This window comes from Mchenga conophoros, linkage group LG22 (genome assembly GCF_057382185.1).
Source record: "Mchenga conophoros isolate Kocher_MC1m ecotype Shallow Benthic linkage group LG22, M_conophoros_male_GT1.1, whole genome shotgun sequence".
NCBI classification, from domain to species: Eukaryota; Metazoa; Chordata; class Actinopteri; order Cichliformes; family Cichlidae; genus Mchenga; species Mchenga conophoros.
This window is the reverse complement of record NC_140546.1, coordinates 27528181-27552281: the sequence shown is the minus strand read 5'-3', so window position 1 is coordinate 27552281 and position 24101 is coordinate 27528181. Positions and strand designations below refer to the sequence as shown.

The following is a 24101-nucleotide window of genomic DNA, read 5'->3' as shown; positions in this document are numbered from 1 at the left end:
TGGTCAGTTTCACAGAGCTGAAACTCTGACTGAAACAAAAAAGCCGGAGTTTCGACTCAGGATCGACAAACTTAAAGCTGTGAGATAAACCTGCTGCCTGCGCAGTTCAGCCCATGACTGGGTTAGTCTGAGCTCAGCTCTGGTTGGCTGATCTCTTTCTGACACTACGAGCAGCCAGGTCAGCTGACTTCAGGGAACCAGCGGATCATGTGATCAAAGACCGAGCAGAGACGATGGCAGCGGGGAGCGCGTGGAGTGGCGGACTGTACGTGGTTCTCGTGCTGTGGATCGTCACTGTAACGTGCTCCGCGGAGCCCGGACGCAGACAGGTGAGTTCACAGGTGAAGCCGGAACCGGCTCCGAACCGGCTGAGAGCGTGAGGGCCAGAAGGGGAAGCCGGAAGTGACGGAGGCTTGTTTGGTAGCTGCTCAGCTTAGCTGAGGGCTATAGACCCGGGATTAAGGTTGTATCGTGTGATCGATTAGCTGTTTCCCGATTGTTTTGAATAGAGTCGTAAAGAGGCGCAGCGGGTAGAACCGCCTGTGGTCCTCCAATCAGAGAGCAGTTGGAATCCTTTCAGTAACTGAGACATCTATCAGTCTTGATGCATGCTCAATCATCAAGGTAAATAAATCTCAGAAAGTTTGATTTTGTTCATCTGGACGTTTTCAGTGGGAGAAACGTTTCGTCACTCATCCAAGTGACTTCTTCAGTCTCAGCTGTCTGCAGGTTTCCCCAACCTTAAACAGTACATTTGCATAATGACTGAAACTAGCACCAGTGGCAAGTCATGGGCTGTGAGGTCAGTTCCTTGGTTTTTAATCTCATGACCATTGATCAACAACAACTGCTCAAAGCCCACTGATCAAAAGCCATTGATAAATGGGATCAAGCTAGGAAGCTCCAGCGGATCCAGTAGAGAAGGACAACCATTGCCTAAGTGAAATCCCATAGTGATCCTGTATGTGTCAGGAGTATTAAACAGTTGAGGCGCACTTGTTTCTTAAGGCTGTGTCTTTGTGTAGTTTATGTGAAAAGGGAAAGGCCATCTCTGAATCCAAGAGGGGGGCTAAGGGTACATCTTTTGCCATCTTACAATGCAGTGATTGCAGCCATTCCCCAACTCTCTGTGAGTGGTACTCATGGTCCCTTTGATAAGTGTCCACTGATCAGTGGTTGCTGATTAATGGTCATGAGAATTTACATATTAATGATCAGGGAACTGACCTCCCAGCCCATTGTTCTTTCAGTGGGCTAGTTTCAGTCATTATGCAAATGTACTGTTTGTAAGATTGGCGAAACCTGCAGACAGCTGAGACTGAAGAAGTCACTTGGATGAGTGACGAAACGTTTCTCCCACTGAAATGCCACGTCCAGATAAACAGAATCAACTTTTGGGGAGACACCTATCAGGTTTTTCTTTTCTTAATGAAACTTCCTTAACTGCTTGTCCTACAGTTAAAATAATTTTAAATGTACTCATAATCATCTCACGGACGTAACACGTACAGCTACTTTCACTGCCACTGATATTTATTCTTTTTTTCCTTTTTCTGAGTTAACTTCAGTAATTACTTTTTCCAAACCACCAACATGTCTTTTAGACCCCATTCCTACATGATTGCTTCTATCATTAATTAATGTTTCAATTTTAAATATAATCAGCAAACCACAGGCCTTCAAGCTGGCAGTAGGTACACCATTACTTAAAAAGCCATCTTTCGACCCGCTGTGTTAGCTAATTACAGGCCATTTTCCAACCTTCCTTTTATCTCCAAAATGTTTTAAACAGTAGTTGTAGTTTCAGTCAGATTTCAGGGCTTATCACAGTAAAGAAGTGGCAAAGGTTACAATCTTTGTGTCTTATTGCCTCTGACAGTGGACTCATTCTGTGCCTTTCCTGCTAGGCCTCAGTCCTTTATTCAATATTGTTGACAATAATATTTTATTACAGTGATTAGCGCATGCTGTAGGTGTTAATATACATTTTTAACATTATGCAGATGACACCCAACTTTATCTATCCATGAAGGCAGATAACCAATTAATTATACTGCAGGAATATCTAAAAGACATAGAGACCTGGATGATCTCTAATTTACGTTACTGTACAGTAATGCCACTGTTTTGCACATGTCTCACTCTGTATATTTTATTTTATATATTTTATTTATTGTTTACTCTATTTAATTTGTAAAATATGTACACACACACACACACACACACACGTAGAAAAATATTTAGTATACACATCCAGAAATGCATATACTATTATATATTGTACATATATTTATTAGTTTCAGATGTAGCCATTCTTGTATTTTGCTTGTTTACATTATTGTATTTTGCACAACTCTGTTGCTTGTGAAGCTCGCACACAAGAATTTCACTCACATGTGCTGTACCAATGTACCTGCACATGTGATGTGACAATAAAAGTGATTTGATTTGATTTGATTTTCTGCTTGTAAATTCAGATAAAACTGAGGTTATTGCACTTGGCCCTGAAAATCTGAAAACATGGTATCTAACCAGATGACTACTCTGGATGCCATTACCTTGGCCTCCAGTAACGCTGTGAGGAACCTTGGAGTCATTTTTGGCCAGGACATGTTCTTTAATGCACATATTAAACAAATATGTATAAATACTTTCTGATTTGTGCAATATCTCTAAAATCAGAAATACCATGTCTCAGAGATGCTGAAAAACTTGTTCATGCATTTATTACTTCTGGGCTAGACTACTGTAATTCGTTATTCTCAAGATGTCCTAAAAACTCCCAGAAAAACCTTCAGTTGATCCAAAATGCTGCAGTAAGAGTGCTGACCGAGACTAGAAAGAGAGCATATTTCTTCTATATTGGCTTCCCTTCACTGGCTCCCTGTTAAATCCAGAATTGAATTGAAAATCCTGCTCCTCACATGCTACACGGTCTTGAATAATAAGGACTCTTCTTAATGACCTTATAGTACCATGTCATCCTACAGACTGTGGCTTACTTGTGCTTCCTAGATTATTTACAAGTAGAATGGGAGGCGGAGCTTTCAGCCATTAATGCGTGGATCTACCTACTATTAACATTGAATATAAATGCTAAAACTGAATATATTGCATAGTGTAACCCCCCTCCACCATTAAAAAATGGTTCAGTCCATAGCGCGGACTGGCTTTATTTCTTGTTTTCAGTAGCAACCGATGGCCATAATTGTGCTAGATCACATTTTGAATCAACACCATGGGCATTTTTAGATTTTAACACAGGTGGTTTGACTGTTACACTCTGGAAATGGAACGAAGGTGAGTGGTATTAACCCTCTGGGGTCAACGGACATGCAAATCCAAATCACATGACCGATTTCAGATGACATGGCAGCAAAGAATGATGAGTATCCATTTCAACTTGTGTTGAAACTTCGGACTTCAAACTATATAGCAGTAATAAACCAGAGTTATGATAAAAGAATATATTCTGTGTATATATACACAATGCTCTTTACTGAATACTATCATCATGTTCAGTGTGCGAATAAAACGGTAAAAAATGTCTAAGCACAGTGCAAAAAAGAAAACCCTTTCCTATTGGTCGAAAAATGTACCACGTCGACCATAAAAAAAATTATATGGCACCACGTGGGGTTTAGTTGTTTAGGAAGAGGGGAGTGACGGAGGTGAGAGAGCGAGCGAAAGAGAAATAATAATAATAATAATAATAATAATAATAATAATGGATTGGATTGATATAGCGCTTTTCAAGGCACCCAAAGCGCGTTACAATTCCACTATTCATTCACTCTCACATTCACACACTGGTGGAGGCAGCTACAGTTGTAGCCACAGCTGCCCTGGGGCGGACTGACAGAAGCGAGGCTGCCATATCGCGCCATCGGATACTGAATTTGAGATGTGAGAGATTTCTAAGATGTGGCATATTTGGAGTGTGTAGTTAATGTGTTGTGTTGACTAGTGTAGTTGGTTGTTTTGTTTTGTGTGTTAAAACAATGAAGGCACTAACAAACAAGTTTTTGGAGCGGCACAAATAAAACAGTGATGCGGACGCTGAGGATCCTGCACAGTATCTTAGCTGTTCCTAGGACTGCGCTCTTCTGGACAGATATCTCGGATGTCGTTCCTGGGATCTGCTGGATCCCCTAGTCTAGCTTGGGAGTCAATGCACCTAGTTCTCCGATTACCACCGGGATGACTGTTAACTTCACCGTCCACATCTTCTCGAGCTCTTCTCTGAGCCCTTGGTACTCCTGCAGCTTCTCATGTTCCTTCTCCCTTATGTTGCTTTCATTCGGTATCGCTACATCTATCACTATGGCCGTTTTCTTCAGTTTGTCTACCACCACTATGTCTGGTTGGGGAGCCACCACCATTTTGTCTGTCTGTATCTGGAAGTGCCACAGGATCTTACCTCGGCCTTTCTCCAGCACCCCAGGGGGTGTCTCCCATTTTGAGCTCGGAACTTCCAGGCCATAATCGGCACAGATGTTTATCTCATCAAAATTACAATTTCTTTTTTACACTTAAATGAAATAATCAAAAACAAAATAAATTGGGCCTTCCATGGTTTTATCCCATAGTGATTTTTTTTTTTATATCTTTTGCTGTTTGCATAATTTAATGAACATTTTTGCTAAAAAAAAATGCCCTTTTTTGTACTCAGTACTATTCAATAAAGGGAAAAAAATATTCAGCAAGATGAGACCAATGGCTGTAGAAAAGATGAAATGCTCTGAGTAGGTTTGCTTCTTCTGTCTTGCAGATTTCAATGCAGTTATACCCCAGCTCACATTCAACCCCTCAAGCTGGTGACCTGCTGCATGTGAGAGCCGTGGGAGACGATGACACGCTGCATTTCCTGTTCTGTAGCCAGGGGGCGCCAACGCTGCTGCTCATCCACACCAACTCAACTTCTTCTGAAGTGCAGGTATGGACAGGAAGTCGGTAAACTCAGTGTGATGTCATGTTTCAGAAAGGGCGTAAACAATCAAGTGAAACCGAGTGCGAACGGCCAGCTTTGTGAGAATAAAAAATATACTTCTGATAAAATGAAAAAATGGATGAAAAGCCTCAGCCTACTGAGAGGGTGATTTTTATTTATTTATTTTATTTATTTATTTTAATCTTAAGAGCTGCATTGATTTTAATAAATCTGTCCCTGACAAACACTGTTCACTTAATAATAATGATTAAAAGATGATGGAAGATCTGCTCTACCTCCTGAGCTAGAGGATCTACTGATTGGAAGGTTGGTTGTTCGATCCCTGGCTGCTCCAGTCTAATTGCTAAATATCCTTGGGAAAGACCCCAAGTTGGTTCTGATGTGTTCATTGGAGTGTGAATAATAGGTAGAAAGCACTTACGCATGTATGAATAGGTATTTACCAAATAATAATTAGGCCCAAATTCCAAATTATAGACGAACTGAGATCCACATCGTGGGTGGGGCTCATAGTCAGAGCATACAAACTGTACAGGTAATCAGTTCTGAACCTGGGAACATGAGCCTGTCCTGCATTATCCAGTGTGCTTCAGACTCAGTGTCCTTTTTGGTCCTGCTGCCCACACACTGAGCCACAGTTAACAAGCCGATAACATCAGTGTGCCTTTTATTCCTCTCACTTATCAGGCATTTGTACGTTTCATTAGCAGACCCTAGGATTTCCTTTTTACTGAGACTTTTTACTTTTTAATGTGAAAGTATATCAGGAGAACTCAGCTGAGAGGGCACAGAGACTTCTTGGGAACCCCAGGGTCTGTCCATAAGCCTGTCATTGGCGGGGCTGTGGGGCTATGGGCTCACAGCTGGAGGATAAATGTTGCCGAAAGAAGGGGCTAAACACTTTTAAAATAAAATAAAAGTAATTAAATTAAAAATTAAAATAAATAAATAGTTTAAGTAATTTCTGTTGTTTGTAACATTCTTGACACCCTAATGTTGATATATGTGTGACAGTCACATGACTGTTCATAATATTCTGACCTTGGGTGTGCTTTGTGTCCCAGGTGAACTGGCCTGAGTTTGTGGCTCGCAACACCAGCGGCAGCCTGAAAGTGGAGCCAGAGAGCAGCTTGATGTACAGCAGTGCTGTCGTCTTCAGCCGGGTCAGAACAAGCTCAGTCCACCTTAAATCTTTAGGGTATGTCTGGATACATCTAACCTTAAACTTTTTTTTTCACTCAGCTGTTGGAGTATGACGATGTGAACGACACGGCTGAGCCGACCTCTGACCTCTTCCCTCCATACGACCTGCAGAACTTCACCTGGAACCCCATCAACCTGTCCGAACCCATGGCGCTTCTCTGTGGCACCGATGCCTCCTTCACCAATGGCTCGCTCTGCCTTCAGGTCTGTTGCCGAGCACAGTGAAATCAGTATTCAAAAATGATCGATACGCTGACAGTCATTATTTTTATTTCAGCTGTCGGTTTTTGACTCTGAGGGGCGGGGAGAGGCATGGCCGCACCTCCTGCACTCTGTTAACTCTTCCCAGTTGGAGGTGTGGTTGGATGGCATACCGGCCCGAGCCACTCAGTCCAGGTTCCTGTTGGAGATGCATGCAGTAGGGGAAGCTTATCCTTTAAGCACAGTCGACGTTTACCAATCAATCGACGATGAGTATACGCCATCGATATTCAAGGTAGCTTTGTGCTGTGCGTTATGTTCTTCTTCTTGTTCTGACATCATTTTATTTTCTTCTTGGAGGAAATCATCCTCATCAAAAGACTTATCCCTAAACCAATGAATGATAAGGACCCTTTAAATATCATGTTAAATTCAATAAATGTACCACCCAAAATGAGAAATCTGGCCCATCATTAACTACATTTATTTTTTATTATGAATTAATGTGGTCTGAATTGAGTATGGTGTGCTGTTTGACGACAGACCCAGTCAGTGATTAGACATAAACTCAGCGGGACATCCAGTGTGACGACCTACTCGACCAATAACCTGCCACAACCCTGGATGTGTGCACACAACCCTGCGCACACATCCAGGGTTGTGTGCGCAGATGGACTCCTTTAGTCTCGGGGGCTGGTTTGGAGGTTTGCTCCACCTTGTTTTAAGCTTCCCTGCAGAAGAAAAGAGTGCTCTATCCTGCTGAAATGCTGCTGAAAATGGGTTTTCTCTTGTTGGCCAAACACAGATTGGATCTTTGAATATTTTCTCACATCAAATGAGGTTTTGATGTTGAGTCACAGAAATATATTTCGATAGATTTTTTTTACTGTAGACAGTGGCCCTGTTGGTGTGGGCGGGAGTATGACTTTGATTTTTCTTCCATATGTTTCTGGTCCTGCTCATTCTGTCTACAATGTAGTTTGAGTAAAGTTTGACTGAATGTCCTGTATTGACCTCTGACCCCTCAGGTTTCTCAATGGGTGTCATCAGTGAATGGCAGTTCTGATGTTCTGGGTTATGCACTGTGGAAGCCAGTGGCGTACCGTCAGGCACGGCCGGCTATGGAAGATGCCACGCCATGCCGTCACTCGGTACCGCGGGCTCAGAGTGGGTCGATGGTGACGGCTTCGTCCGGTCTGATCCGAGGCTTCTTCTCAGATCCAAAGAGCATGGCACTGAATGTGAGCTTTGGCCTGGCGGGGGAACCATTCTACAACGTCACACGCTTCCTCAGCTGGTAGGCTTGTTGTTATTTCTTTGTTGTTTCATCTCTTACTCTCAGCCGATCAGCTCTCATCTCCTCCTTACTCCTCCAGGACACTGCTGGTGGGTGTTGGGTCACCGCCTGTTGACTCCTTCTCTCCTCTGGTTGTTGCCATCATGGCAGTTGGTCTGGGAATTCCCATGATCATCCTGCTGGTTGGTGGAATCTGGCTCTGCATCCGTAAAAGCAAGGGAGCATCCTCAGCCTCCTACGAGCCAATCAACTAATCATTTCACTGCGTTGCCAGAGACAGTTTTAATGTTTTAGAAACAGATGACGTCACAGTGACATTCCAGCCAGTCAGCACACAGCAGAATCCGTGTACCCATTTGTGTTTTTAAAGACAGTCAATGTGTTTGATTGGTGATTGGATAAGATCTTACTCTGTCCTCATCGATTTCTTCCTGAATCAAACCTCCAGGCTCACCACTTGGCAGCCATCTTGAAAAACCTGTGGGCTCTTATGCTCATGGTTATTCTGAAGCTTTCTTTTACTTTTTCAGTAGGTCATATAAAATACAATGTTTATAAATAAAATATATCCTTTTTCTGAACCCTCAGTCATTGTTACTGAACCCTGACAGGTTCGTGTCCCTTTCTGATGATGTCATATTCTTACTCTAAAGGGTTCATTTAAAGCAGCTGCTCACAGATGAAGAGTCTGCCACCTTGGGGCCAGTCTTTGACTTTCAGATTAAAAGATGTACGATTAAAATTTTTACTTTGAAACTAAGAAGCAAAGTTAAGTTGATTGTTAATAAAATATATCAGAATTGCCTGATTCAGTTTCTTTCTTCATCAGATGTCAGCTGACATGTCACTGGTGTTTTTTAATAATTTAAAAAAAAAAACTTTCATATTACAGGATGTCTCACCTGGATTTGTTTGACACCTAGTTGTAATAAGAAGTAAGTTTTTTTTCAGATGGTTTCTCTAATCTAACATCATCAGTCAGGACAGGAGGTCACATGAAATTGGTTATCAGCTTAATAAATCAACCCAGGATTTATTAGTCTGGCTACAGCACATTCATATGAATGGGCTGGTGTTGGCAGCACGTTGTAGAGACATGCACAGGTGTGCTGAGAACAGAGCAGCTGATTTTACTCAGAAACATAGTTATAACAGTCCCCTCAAGGTGCTTCATATTGTAAGGTAAAGACCCTTTGATAAAATAGAGAAAACCTAAACAATCAGATGATCCTTGAGCAAGCACTTGGTGTGGCGGTGGAAAGGAAAAACTCTTTTAACAGGAAGAAATTTTCAGCAGAAACCGGCTCAGGGAGGAGCGGCCATCTGCTGGATTCTTCCACAGAAGAAGCTGAACTATGGACACGCACACACATACACTTACACTGATAAGCACTCACTCATCCCCCCTCCCTTTCCAACGCCTTCGATGCTTGTTGCCCCCTGGGAACACGAGGCGGGTCTGGGCCCGCGCTGGAAACGGCGCCGTTGCAGGATGGCTGCTGTGTTGCCTGGGGTTACTCCTCATCCCCTACCCATCCCTGTGGCTTGTCATGTCTTCCACAATGTTGTGCTGTGGACATTCATGTGCTTTTTTGTGCAGAGGAGGGGGGGGGTTCCCATTTCACTGCAGGGCAACCTGCTTGTGACAAATAAAGCTTTCATTCATTCATTCATTCATTCAAAGCTTTGTTTCCCATTCTACTTTTTAAATGTCCATTTGCGGTGGCTGTAGCTCAGGTGGTGGAAGGTTGGTGGTTTGATTACAATCTGCATGCCAAATATCTTCAAATTCAAATTTTATTTGTCACACACACACAACCATACACAGTAAGACATGAGGTGAAATGCTTGTAGCTGTGCAATGCAATGCCCGACCATTAAATGACAGTGGTTTTACAGTATTTACAATACACAGGTTATACAAAATTTACAGATTTAACTTAGAAATTTACAGTAAAAAAATGTGCAAATAGCAGAAAGAGATTATAAATTATAGGAAGTGTGCATGAAGAAAAACCAGAGTGCGTGTGGTGATGTGTGTGAGAGTCCAGTCTTATAGTGATGTAATGTGTGTGGGGAGAGTCCAGTCCTACACCTGGTTCAGGGCCCGAATCGAATAGCCTGGGGAAGAAGCTCCTCCTCATTCTCTCTGTTTTGGCCTTAAAGGAGCGGAAGCGCTTCCCAGACCTCAACAGTGAGAAGAGTCCATTGTTGGGATGGGAGATCTTGATGAGAGGATCTTGTTGCTCCCTGAAGCATCCATCTGAGGATGAATGAGTGAACATTTGAAAGCACTTAAAAACAGCATTAAAAAGTGCTTGGGTGAATGAGGCAAGTTGGGTAAAGCACTTGGTGTGCTCAGGTACAGTAGACAAGTCCCATATAAGACCCTGTACATTAACCATTATGATAAGGTGGAGCCTGATTATTTTAGATCTTTGTATGTAAGGAACAATTTTAAATTTGATTCTGGATTTAACATGGAGCCAACGAAGAGAAGCTGGTATGGGAGACATATGGCTCTCTTTCTCAGTGCAAATATTTTTTATTTAATGTCCACACTGAAGGACATAGCCTGGTCAAAAACAACTCCAAAATTCCTCACAGTGTTACTGGAGGCCAATTTAATGCCATCCAGTGTAGAACAAATGGTCAAATAATGCTTATGGAACAATAAAAATGGTTTACGGTGCAAAGAAACACAGAGCTGTGTCTAAGTGTCGTCAAATCAACACAAAGACTTCATCGTTCCTGTCTACATCGCCTTCAACTGGTGCAGAACGCTGCCGCTCGCCTGTTGACCGGTTCAAAAAAAAGAGACCACATCACTCCGGTTCTCTGCTCTCTCCACTGCTCCCAGTTGCTTTTAGGATTGATTTTAAAATCTTACTGCTGGCTTTTAAGGTTTTAAATGGCACTGCACCTTCTTACCTGTCAGAACTCCTTAGTACTTATCGCCCCAGGAGATCTTTGAGGTCAGCCGATCTGATGCTTTTAGATGTTCCCAGGTATAAATTAAAGACAAAGGGAGAGAGGGCGTTTGCTGTGGCTGCACCCAGACTGTGGAACAGTTTACCTCCTCACGTCAGATTCTCCAAAAGCCTAGAAACTTTTAAAACTGCTCTTAAAACTCACCTCTTTTCATTGGCTTTTAGAAAGGTTTAATTTATTTGTTTATTTATTTTTTATTTGATCAGCGAGGTGTTTTACGAAATTGTGTTCTATTGTATTTTTATCTGTATTTACTGTACAGCACTTTGGTCAGCCTTGGTTGTTTTTAAATGTGCTCTATAAATAAACTTGACTTGACTTGACTTGACTTCAGATGGTTTGGAAAAATTTCAGACTTTCCTACAGCTCACAAATAGCCTGGATCTTCCTGGAATGGATGTCGTTTTTAGGAGCAGTGATTTGAACACTATCAGGGCTGCATCATCTTGATGCATACTCAATCATCCAGGTAAGTAAATCTCTCAAATTGATTCAGTTCATCTGGACGTAGCGTTTTGTGGGAGAAACGTTTCGTCAATCATCCAAGTGACTTCTTCAGCCTCAGCTGACTGCAGGTTTCCCCAATCCTATAAACATAAGTGCCAGGATTTATACATCGGGGAAACCAAACAACCTCTGGCAAAGCGGATGGCACAACACAGAAGAGCTACCTCGTCAGGCCAGGACTCTGCAGTCTATTTACACCTACAGGCCAGTGGACACTCTTTCAAGGATGAGGATGTACACATCCTGGACAGGGAGGAACGCTGGTTTGAGCGCAGAGTAAAGGAGGCCATTTACGTGAAAAGGGAAAGACCATCTCTGAATTGAGGAGGGGGTCTAAGGGTACATCTTTCGCCATCTTACAATGCTGTGATTGCAGCCATTCCCCAACTCTCTGTGAATGGTACTCGTGGCCGTTGATCAGTGGTCTTTGATCAGTGGTTGTTGATCAATGGTCATGATAATTTGCATAATTATGATGAAGGTGACCTCCCAGCCCATTGTTCCTTCAGTGGGCTGGTTTCAGTCATTATGCAAATGTACTGTTTATAAGATTGGGGAAACCTGCAGACAGCTGAGACTGAAGAAGTCACTTGGATGAGTGACGAAACGTTTCTCCCACAAACCGCTACGTCCAGATGAACAGAATCAACTTTTGGAGATATCAGGGCTGCAGCTTAAAGAGTAAAGCGTGTCACAAACTATATACATTTTTTTCTTATTAATTTAACGGAGCTTAACTACAGTCAGAGACTTCCGTGTCCAAATGATGGTGGCTTAACAGATGACTGGGTAAGTACAGATAAAGTGCTGGGGGAAACTGCTATGAAGGTGTTTGTAGTATCCTTTGGACAGAAGAAAGAGGGCAAGGAGAACTGGTGGAGGAATAAGGAAGTACAGGGAACTATTCAAAGGAAAAAAGTGGCATCATTAGGGAGATGAAAAAAGGAAATGGCAATGGCCTGTATTTGTATAGCGCTTTACTAGTCCTTAAGGACCCCAAAGTGCTTTACACATCCAGTCATCCACCCATTCACACACAGGTGATGGCAAGCTACATTGTAGCCACAGCCACCCTGGAGCGCACTGACAGAGGCGAGGCTGCCGGACACTGACGCCACCGGGCGGCAAATTGCTGAACATTTTCTTTGATTTTGAAAAAAACTTTCTGTTTGGCTTTACAGAAAACTGTACAGATCTACAAAAGTAGCCTGATAAGGCCTATATAATTGACCTGATTATTATTATGGCTAAGTTCTATATACATAAGTGTAGTGTGTGTGGCGCTTAAACAATCCAGCCCTTTAAACTGCTCTTTGCATAGATTTTAAGAAGTTACAAATTTTATTCATTTTTGTTTGACTTGTTTTTACTAAGCAGATTGCAACATTCTTGAGTATTACCAAAAATTGCAATTTACAAGAGTGTTGTACCAGCACATGCAAAGCAGACACTTTCCATGCGCGATGGTTTCTTTGTGCGCTCGTTGGATTTAAGTGCGAGGAAATTAATCGCACCGCGAAATGAAATTATTTTCGGATAAAAATTTTTTGCGCATTTATTAAGGCATAACTATAACTCCATACATTTTGTAGAGGTCATAGGAGAAGCTGTGACAGTTTGTCCTGAAACAACAACAGCGATCTCCACGCTTTGAGTTTAATCTCGAAATTTCGACTTTATTCTCAAAATGATCAATAATATTTTTGTCTTAATGTGACCCAAATACTCATTCACACATCAGGTATATGCATTCATGTAATGTTTAACAAACACTTTCAATTTAAAAAAACAAAACAAAAAACAAAACCCACCGACTCTCTGGTGTGACGCAAATATGACGTGCACAAACCCGGAAGCGGCTGAAAGCGCACGCGTCTTTCTCGCGGAGCACAGTGAGTTATTTTTCTCTAAAACTTTGGTCGTTAATTCAAGTTAGTCTCGGTGTTATCCATTAGATTAGTATCGACTGGAATATCACATTCAGCCACTGTGCTAGCTGTTTCCGGTTCATCTCTGAACACACACCGACATCTGTTAGCTCTTAGCAGCCGCGGCTAACAGTCAGTTTACAGTCAGTAGCAGCTTCCGGTCACTGATGGAAGGTGAGAGTGAGCAGCTTTGGGTCGTATCCGATTTTAACCTGGTCACATCCAGATTTAACCCGTTTTATCCACGGAGTAAAAAGAGTCAAATAGCGCCTTAAAGTTTCAGAAGGAAACGCATCCTCGACCCCTTTAGTCTCATTGCTTCAGTAAACACTCGAGTCCTGTTTGTGACTCTGCAATATTAAATCCTGTGACGGCACACTGCACAAATACTCGTCTTTTTTTGCACAGAGGCCGGGGGGTGGAAGGAAGGAAAACCGCAAAGGAGGTTCATAGATGTAGTGAAGGAGGACATGCAGAGGGAGATTAAGGCAGATGAGCTGCTGTAGAGTCCCCTGGGGAGCAGCGAAAACAAGAAGGCGGCAGGCTTACTGCATCCTACAGTTTTCCAAACCAAATTAGTACAAAGGTGGAAGTAAGCACACACCACCAAAGAACATCACCCATCAATTTAACTTAGGTCAGGCCCAGGGTAGCATCAATATGTGACCCAGTGGCCATACAACAGTCTGCCCTGAAACAGTCACTGTAAACTGCATTACAACATGGTGACAACCCAGTTTAACCTGCACTTACAGTTCTATGTAACCTTTGAAATTCCATCCATCCATCCATTCGCTTCCGCTTATCCTTTTCAGGGTCGCGGGGGGCGCTGGAGCCTATCCCAGCTGTCATAGGGCGAGAGGCGGGGTACACCCTGGACAGGTCGCCAGTCTGTCGCAGGGCTAACACATAGGGACAGACAACCATTCGCACTCACATTCATTCGCACATTCACACCTAGTGACAATTTGGATTTTCCAATTAACCTATCCCCACAAGCTGCATGTCTTTGGACGGTGGGAGGAAGCCGGAGTACCCGGAGGGAACCCACGCAAACACGGGGAGAACATGCAAACTCCACACAGAAAGACTGGTGTTGGAATTGAACTCAGGACCTTCTTGCTGTGCGGCAACAGTGCTAACCACCGTGCCACCTTTGAAATTTTTGTTTTTAATTAGTTTGATTGACCCAACATGTAGGCTTTAAATTTCCAACTTCTGAAAGGTCACTGAGCAGTTTTATCATTAAAAAGGTTAAATCAAGTTCCAAATGATATCAGATTGTTAAGACAGATACCTCTATTTGGTGATCTGAAAATGCAATATTTTAGTCAATGTTTTTTTTTTTAACAAAACTTAAAACTTTCTTTAACATATCTCTAATATTTATTATGTGTAGTTATTTATGAGAAATTTCATTATAGAAAACTCCGATACCACTCAGGACCATCAGACTGTAGCGCATAAGCAGTGATTAATACATTGTAGTTTTTGACATCATAATGTATTACTCTCCCTTTCGGATATAACGGGTTATTAAAAAAGGTAAATGGATCACGTTCGGCATTGTTCAGTCAAGCTGACATCACTAATTCTCAATAAACTCAACATAAAGCTTCATCAGCTCAAACTGATATTGTTTTTCTCTCTCCTCCTCTTCCTCCTCTTTTTTTTCTTAGATGGAGCTTCAGTCTCGTCAGACAGAAACGATGGAGGAGGCAACACAGACCAGAGGAGCTCAGCAAGAAGAGAACTCGGGGATGAAGAGGAAGCATGTTGAAGATGAAGAAGAGAAGATGTCACCTAGCAAGAAGCAGGTTGTCAAGTTCATTTTTTTTTTATATTTCTTTAAAGCAGTTGTCTGAAGGCTCTTCATGTTGTGAGATGAAGTCTCGGTTTGATGTGAGAGGATCAGACAGCACTTTTAAAACTATTTGCTAAAAATATATATAGTTTAGAAGTTTAGGATAATTTGGAAAACATTTGTAAACTCAGCGAACAACCTAACATATTTAAAAACTCAAATGTCTTCAGTGTTTTACGGTCTGTACTTTACAATATAAAGCACCTTGAAGCAACTTTTGCTCTGATTTGGCGCATGAAAATAAAATTGGACTGAACTTGCTATGCTATTCTGTGAGACTGCCTGAGGGAAAACATGCATAATGTTAAGAGTATCAGTTAACCTTAGTGTGTGAAGAGGACTCTGTTAGATTGAATTGATTCAAACCACTACAGCGCAGTACCTTTAACACCTACAGCATGCTCTAATCGCTGTAATAAAATATTATTGTTAACAATATTCAGTGTTGGGGAGTAACGGAATACATGTACCGCCGTTACGTATTTAAAATACAAAATATTAGTAACTGTATTCCGTTACAGTTACCGTTTAAAAGGGTGGTATTCAGAATACAGTTACTTTGTTGAAATAAATGGATTACACTGCGGTACTTCCCTGTTTCATATTGTCGCGGGTCAGGACTGTTTGGGTTTTGTTTGACAGCTACGTTCTGTTGTTCCAGGCGGCAGCGTTACGGTTGCCATGGTTACAGGGCGACGCTCTCTCTCTCTCTGCGACTGTGTGTTTCCTGGGTGAGAGAGCGCCTTTCGTTGTTGTGCTAAGCTAACAGGCAGAATGCTACAAGCATAGCTCTAAAGAATGTAGCATCATGGCCAGTGTAGTCCGTGTTGCAGAGAGAATGGACTGCCATACACATTATGTGTCTGTGAGCGCGAGGAGGGAGAGAGAAAAAGGGGAGTGGAAAGGTACGAGTTGTCATCGAGGAAAAACGGGAGCTGGAAGCATGTAAATATAATAATAACCACTGCAGCCAAGAAGAGTGCCTGACGAGCCCAGTTGTAAGTAAGCTATTAAGACTCGACTGTACACCGTGTTCGTGTTTTCCTCCGAAAACAATAAGTTCCGTTGGAGCAGTCTTTCAACGCCTCTCTCTGTCTGTCGCAAGAAAAGTTGACCCACACAACAAAGTAAAGCTAGTTTTCGGCTACGAGCCGACAGGGACCCCGCCGTATTAGTCAGAGGTCCCTTTACTACAGTTCGGAGTCGCGGACCTTCAGTAATAGTAATAAATCACACAGCAATAGTACATTCACGTTGTTGTAAAAAGCATGATAATATATTAAGTAATCCAAAGTATTCAGAATACGTTACTGTCATTGAGTAACGTAACGGAATACGTTACAGAATACATTTTGGGGCATGTATTCTGTATTCTGTAACGGAATACATTTTAAAAGTAACCTTCCCAACACTGACAATATTGAATAAAGGACTGAGGCCTAGCAGGAAAGGCACAGAATGAGTCCACCCTCAGAGGCCATAAGACACAAAGTTTGTAACTTTCACTAAAGCTGTTTCTGTACTGTGATGATCTCTGAAACCTGACTGAAACTTTTAGTTAAACCATCCCTCTGCAGATGATCAGTTAGCTGTTTTACATCTACTCTTTCAAGAATGTTTGAGATAAAAGGTCAAGTGGCGGCTTTAAGTAACAGTTTAACTACTGCCAGCTTGAAGAGATGGGTTGATCATATTTAAGATTTATAATTTTTGGACTTCTTTGAGCAGTCTTGTAGGAACGAGGTTTGATTGACACGTTGTTGATTTGGAGGAAGTTATTATTCAAGTTAATTCGGAAAGATCAGGCGGACAAAAACAATCTAAATATTTATCAGCAGGTATTAAAGCTGCTGTGAGGCTGTCTTCCTTATTAGTGATCCCTATAATTGATCTCTCAGGTGCTTGATCACGGTGTGAAGGTGGCAAGTCACTACAACCAGCTGCAGGAAGTTGGCCGGGCAGCTCGTAGCAGAAGCCGAATCTTCTTCATGAGGAACTTCAACAACTGGCTGAAGAGTGTTCTAATTGGTAACTGGCTTCTGATCAACACACCACACTTCCTCAGTTTTAACATATCCATAGTGATCTGTAAGCAATTAACACCCATCCGGCAATCGCATGCATAATAACATGAGAGCGTAGTTTTGTTTTTGTTTATTTTTTGCTATAAGTTGTCTCTAGGGCCAAACATCAGATCCAACATTTAGAAAGCTGATTATCAGAACAAAATGACAATGCAGTGATATTTATCCAGCGAGTATAATACCAGTCACTAATACAGATTATTGGCCTTTTATGTTTTATTTGGCAGCCTGTTGTCGTCATGCTGATTAATGACCTTCATCCTTTAAAAAAAGTGTTTTATAAATGATCAGAAAGTTTTAAAAAACAGATTTAATAGATTTAACTAAAATAAATGGTTAAACCTTGCAAAGGGGCTGGTGTAAACTTTTTACAGGAAGCCAGTTTATTGTTTTTATTTTCACATGGACCAGAGAACTCGTCCATTTTCTACAGTTTTATCGAACAGAGAAAGGGACTGATTATTTTATTTAAAAAGGTTTGCCTTTATGTTTCACCTGTGCCTTGTATGAACATAGAGGTTTAGGAGGTCATCTATTAATCATAAGGCTGTTGATTCCAAAACTGGCTGCTCCAGTTTGTGTGCCAAGATGTCCTTGGGCAAGATGCTGAACCACGACTTTCATGGGAGTGTGACGCTGTGTATGAATGTTAGATTAAATGCACTTACAAGCACTTTTTTCTATGTCTATGCTTGGTGTGAATGGATGAGACATGTTATATGAAACACTTTGAGTGCTCGAGTAGAAAAAGACTATAAAAGGACGCTTTTCTATTTGCCATCCTGTAACACAAAGGACCGACGCAGACAGCATTGTAAGTTGAGTGATTGTTGTATCTTTAGTAGTCTTTTTTTGCTTTTGGTATGACTCTTCTATTACTCCCATTTTCAGTATTTCAGCCAATTCCTTCTGAGCAATTTGTCTTGTGTGTTCAAGTATCTGGTAGTGAATGCACCATCACACTAGAGTGTGCTACAAAACGGTGCTCTGTGAGACTGGTACAACCAGACAAAACGATGTTGCACTGCAGCACCATCCACTCTCTGGGCCTGTGCAAGATGGTCATCACAACGGAAGGAGGTGGAAATGATAGAATTTGATACCGCTGGTCCCAACTCATCTCTTTCCTTCACCAGGCTCACCAGAGAAGCAATTTCAGCCTATCTTTGAGCAGGTTGAGGTGATAAATCTTAGATTTAGGCACTGCTGACGTGCCTGGAGCAAATTCTCATGATAACCTTCTCCTTATCCTCATGAATTAACTTACGAATCATGGATTCTGTCTTACTTAGCAGTTCCACCAGCCTGTCAGTCTGAAGGTCATAGATGCTGGCCAAACAAAACTTAATACCCAGTAATTAGTACAGTTCTTTTAGTGTGTGAGTCATGAACAAGGTGGTTAGTCAGGAAATTGCATTGTATAATCCTCCAGAATAATACAAAGGTTGACACTCAGAGCAGGGCATGCACTATTTGGACACCCCCCACCCCCCCCACACACTATTTGAACCTGCTGCTCCACCCCTCCATTGCAGCTGAGCCACAAACCACCCTCTCAGTAAAGGTGTAGCCTAGTTGTTTTTTTTTTAAGGTAAATAATAAAAGTCATCCTTTGTGATGATAACAAATAATTATTACCTTCACCTCCTCTGAGTCTCTCCTCCATGGTGTGCTGGAGCTGGTCATTCTGGTTCTGCTCATGAACCAGATCTCTGAGTGATCCTCTTGAACTGAACTAGGACTACCATCACCAGCTACAGTCCAACACTGGGGGAAGAATAATTTTTATTCCGAGTCTACTGGACTGTATTTTAACCATTTTTATAAACTTTTTACTTTTTATTCTTTCACCATTTAATAATTATTTATATTTTTTTCTGATTTTACCTATTTTCTTTCTGCAGCACCTTGTGTGGAAGCAACTTTAAAAATAAAATATTTACATCCTCTTACAGTTTAGTGTCTTTTTCTATTGACAGGTGAGATCTTGGAGCAGGTAAGAGGGGCGGGATCTCAGCAGGTGTCTGTGTTGGACCTTGGTTGTGGAAAAGGAGGAGACCTACTGAAGTGGAGAAGAGGAGGAATCGATCACCTGGTCTGTGCAGGTATTGATTCATTGATTTTTATGGTTTATGAAACTTGACATCACATTTCTACAGACTCTTTTCATGCCTATACAGCTTTAAGGACTGTAAAGGACCAGCAGTGAAATCTTCCTCTAAAGACGCACCTCATCCTGCTGTTTAACCTGAAACAGTCAATGTTAACTTTGTGTAAAATCAAACCTGCCTGCCAACCATCCATCCATCCATCCATCCATCCATCCATCTGTCCATCCATCCATCCATCCATCCATCCTCCCTCTTCTGTTTGACTGGGTCGTTCTTCACATGAGCACAGACGACAGTCAGGACCCTTTCCCCAATCTGAAGGCGTAGGGAAACAACACTCTCGCTCACAAAAACCCCCGGGGGACAGGAGCAAACTGAGGGCATACAAAAATACCCACCGCCTGCCTGCCTCTTTCTCAGTAAGAGGGACAGAGTCCAGATTCTCTCCAGGACACTGGTTCCAGTTCCCAAACTGTGCAATGACGTGACCCCAACTATATCTAGTCAGTGTCCCTAAACCTCACACTCTAGCTCAGGCTTCTTCCAAACCAGAGAGGACAGGTTCCACATCTCTGTAGCCAGCTTTGATAGCTGGGTATCGGGCTATCAGGGCCCTCGCCCTTGACTGCCACCTGACACACAATATACCTGGACCCCGACGGTATCTGCTACAGGTAGTGGGCCCAAGGCGTGGCCACCAGCTGCTCTTTGTCAAGCTCCCTACCAAGCCTGGCTTCAGGGTGAGGAGAAATAACCCTGGAGTAACCCAATCTTGCACAGGTTACTCAGGTGTCTTGCTCTTTTTTTTCTCATGGGGGTCCAATGAATTGCTTTCATCCAGGACCAATTTGCCTTGGGAGAGACCTACCAGGGGACAAAGAAAAGGATAGCTGCTGGGACTACTGGGGCACACAAACCTCTCCATAGCAGTAAAGTGGTGGCATTGAATTGAAATGAATTATGTCAAACATCACAGAGATCAAATGAGAGCACCTGCCACAAAATCTCACCTATGTATGAGCTAATACTTGTGCTTCACTTTTGACTTAAGTAACTGGCACTCGGTCCTCTATAACTGGTCATCACGTCAATTCAGTTCAGTGTTATTTACATTGGATTAAAAAAAATGCGTTTTATATATACTTAGAATTTTTTCTAAGTAAATATATTTCTACAGATGCCATTGACATGAAATGTCACATGAAATGGAGCAATCCACTCAATGATTCCAAGAAAGCTGTGTACCAGGTTTTAGATGTGTCCTTGATAAACACAGCTAGGCCTGATAATGAACTAATCATTTGATTCAGATGTGTTGACCCAGGTTGAGATCTTAAACCTGAAGGACACCAGCCCCTGAGGCCTGGAGATGGACACCCCTGCTGTATACTCTAAGCTTATGTACTGTTATTCAGTTCATAAGCACAAACGACAGTCAGAACCTTCTCATCCACCACCGAAAACATACTGGAAACAAACTGAGGGGATACAAAAATACCCGCCCCTGCACCCAGCTGCAACCGTACCTCCTGGGGGCGGTGGATCGACTGGAGGGTGGCCCATATCATCTCTTGCCTCTATAACTGCCCCTCAGCTCAAAAGGCATTACAATTGAGATTAATTGTTGCATGTTGCTGGAGATTTTTGATGATTAAACATAGATGTTTATTTTCAGATATTGCAGGGGTTTCTGTGGAACAATGTCAGATTCGTTATGACGAGATGAAAAAAAAGAGTCACCGTAACGAGAAAATCTTCACTGCTGAATTCATCACAGCAGACTGTTCAAAGGTAGACCTGCAGCACACAAAAAATAAGTCGAGTATTCTGTGATAAAAGTGAATATATAAAATCAGAATTAAGAAGAAAATAAAAGTGAGGTTTTTCTCAGTCTGGATTGTTTGATTTGTTACTGACCTTTTATCTCTACCTACAGGAGTTGTTGTCAGAGAAACTGGATGATGCTGAGCTTATGTTCGACATCTGCAGCTGTCAGTTTGTGTATCATTACTCATTTGAGAGTGAGCAGAAGGCTAATATGATGCTGAGAAATGCCTGTGAGCGTCTTAAACCTGGAGGGTACTTCATCGGTACAACGCCAGATGCCTTTGAACTTGTGTAAGATAAACAATTAAGTGTAATGAAAGGCGCTTTTTTATGGTAAATTGTTTATAGTCACATCTGTCCACATGTCAGGTGGACAACCTTCTTCACCTAAGCCACATGATCCTATTAGGTGAAGCAGGTTGTCCACCTGGTGTTGGAGCTATGAAAACTCCAAGTATTAAGATAAGCTTAATACTTGGAGTTTTTATAGCCTTTTTCCATTAGTACCGTCTCTGTGTAGCTTGGCTCAACCGGACTTTGTCACTTTTCATTATAAACGAGTACCATGTAATGTGCGTGGGGTCATTACAGCAAGGATCTGAGGCTGGATCGCCTCAGATCGCCCTGAACCTCAGCCAAATAGGTACTAAAAAAGTACCTGGTGCCAGGTACGACCACCTAATGAAAAACCTTAAAACTGAGTCAAGCTGCGCTAAGCCGACCCTATTAGAGACATTTTGAAATGTTCAGATGTAAAGACTGAATCACTGAGTCAGTATCTGCTTCATCTTCACTCTTTTCCTTGCCCCCCCCCCCGCCCCCCCCCCCAACAGTAAACGTTTGGAGGCATCTGATTCGCTGTCATTTGGTAATGAGGTTTTCAAAGTGACCTTTCAGTCCAAAGGTTCCTACCCTCTGTTCGGATGTCAGTATCACTTTAACCTCGAGGAAGTCGTCAACGTTCCAGAGTTCCTCGTCTACTTTCCTCTCTTTGAACAGTAAGAGTACTCACAGTAACATCTGCTTGTGTACTCTGAATTTCCTATAAAAATATTTCATGATACTCTGTTTCCACTTCTTATGTCCCAGCATGGCGAAGCAGTACAATATGCAGCTGGTGCTGAAACAAAGATTTGCGGATTTCTTTGAGGAGAAGGTGAAGAAGGAGAATCATCGCAGCCTCATGATGAAGATGATGGCCATGGAGGTAGAATATTAATTAAAACTGACATACTGACTATGATTTCTCAGTTCATTTTTCTTATTTTTACAATAATGATGTGACCAGAAGACAAACTAGATATGGACTTAACACAACATTTAAGCATGTTATTTTTGGACACAGATCCAAATGGTGACAAATTAAAGGAAAGGACCCACTTATCCTTTCAGTGAGGCATTTCATCTTCTCAAGCCTTAAGAATAGCTTCACTCCTCTGCACACAGTGGATGAACTGTTTTTTTTTCTTTTTTGTTTGCTGTGTTAAAAAAAAAGTTCACTGCTTTACTGTTTTGCTAGATGTGTGGCGATATTTTGCTCCAATAAATCCACACAAACATTAGTGTGGTCCTGTGTCTTGTGGATAAATAGAACAATTCATCTCATAGTAGTGTTTGATCAGAGGATAAAGAAAACACATCAGAACCAGCAGAATCTGTCACTGTAGCTCAGAGGTCCAGGTTTTGCTTTTAACCTGTCACTACTTACTATCTTTTTAAGAGTTTGTTTTGCTTTCAGCCATTTCCCAGTGAGGATGGTCTTCAAGCCTCAGACAGTGCAGAGGAATACTGTCATGCTAAAGAGCACTGTGACCGAGCCGACGTCAGAACTCCCCTGGTAAGCGTGCTCAGATGGTAAATGTTAAATGGACCGGTTTTTATAGCGCTTTTCTACTCTACTTGAGCACTCAAGTGCTTTATGCCACATGTCTCATTCACACATTCACACACATGCATTCAAGCACTTTTTAACATTAACACATGGATGCATCAGGAGCAGCTTCGGTTTCAGTATCTCGCCCAAGTGTATATATAGCATGCGATTGAAGAACCAACCTCTCCATTAGTAGATGAGCGACCACGTCTACCCCCACAGCTCAGTTTAAAAAAAAAAACAAACCTAAAACAGTTTCAGGTGTTCGGCCCAGTTTTACAACATTTGTCTGTATTTCCATGTGTGCAGGGAACGCTGAGCAGATCTGAGTGGGAAGCTACCAGTAAGTCTGATCATCTCCATCAGCTGTTTACATGACACATTTAAACTGATGCTTGTAAAAACATTTCAGTATTGTTGTCTTTGATCTACTTTTAAAATATGTATTCATATGTGGGCCCATTGATCTACAAACTGTTGATCACTAAAACCCTCATCTGTCTTTGCTCTGCAGGTATCTACCTGGTGTTTGTGTTCCAGAAGATGTCCTGATGCTGCGCTCATCTGCTGCTGTTTGTCTCACTGTTCTTCAGCTCATATTTGTGTTTCTGTTGCTTTAAGTCATTTTTGATAAGAAATGATTGTTTTGTTTGTAAATTAAACAAAACTTCTGTCAAACTTTTTTGTGTATTGTTCTTCTGAATTATGGAAAAAAGCGTGTATTTTTCTGGATTACAGGATAGTTACAATAAACAGAATTTACAGCCATTTAATGCAAACAGATTATTATACTGTAGCTCTACTTATGTTGATGGGTAAATTGGTTATTTTTGATTTGTTAATCTTTTAGTTTGGCTTAAAATTTAATTTTTTTTTCATTGTCTAATGTAACTCTGAAATTTGTTCTGTTGCATTTCCAAAGTGCAAAATGTAACTGGCAGATTAAACCCCGTTTCCCTCCCCTTTGTGATTCCTCTGGTATTCATTGAACCTCTGTTAAGTTTATGACAGGCACAGATTTGAGTATTGTGGATGAAACAAACTGTTAAGGATCAGTTTATTCTCACCTAAAAACCTGGACCTGAACCTATAACATATGAACGAAAGTACTGGGCCATTTACAGCTACACTTATTCATAAAGCACTTTATAACAGCCACAGCGACACAGTACTGCACACTGAAGCTGAATAATAAAAATGCATAACATACAAATGATAGCCAGTTAAAAAGGTAAGATAACTAAGAGAAAAACGGAGTCTTGCT

At 41.7% G+C, this 24101-nt stretch overlaps 2 protein-coding genes across 3 annotated transcripts; both read left to right on the top strand.

Annotated features, from left to right (window-relative positions):
• Positions 1–173: 173 nt before the first annotated feature.
• glmp (glycosylated lysosomal membrane protein) lies at positions 174–8460 on the top strand. The gene is made up of 7 exons (XM_085263217.1): positions 174–329; positions 4772–4936; positions 6016–6114; positions 6194–6358; positions 6432–6650; positions 7384–7652; positions 7732–8460. The coding sequence occupies exons 1-7, from the start codon at positions 234–236 to the stop codon at positions 7904–7906; spliced, it is 1188 nt and encodes a 395-aa protein (XP_085119343.1). The 5' UTR covers positions 174–233; the 3' UTR covers positions 7907–8460.
• Positions 8461–12923: 4463 nt separating this feature from the next.
• On the top strand, positions 12924–23797 carry rnmt (RNA (guanine-7-) methyltransferase). 2 transcript variants are annotated; one of them, XM_085262723.1, is made up of 11 exons: positions 12924–13042; positions 14758–14895; positions 16841–16970; positions 19006–19131; positions 20813–20928; positions 21074–21255; positions 21798–21962; positions 22054–22171; positions 22703–22801; positions 23147–23180; positions 23352–23797. In XM_085262723.1, exons 2-11 carry the CDS (start codon positions 14758–14760, stop codon positions 23387–23389), a joined length of 1146 nt encoding a protein of 381 aa, XP_085118849.1. In that variant the 5' UTR covers positions 12924–13042; the 3' UTR covers positions 23390–23797. The 2 variants fall into 2 exon arrangements, with proteins under 2 accessions (XP_085118849.1, XP_085118850.1); XM_085262724.1 differs by lacking the exon at positions 12924–13042 and adding an exon at positions 13064–13252.
• Positions 23798–24101: the final 304 nt, after the last annotated feature.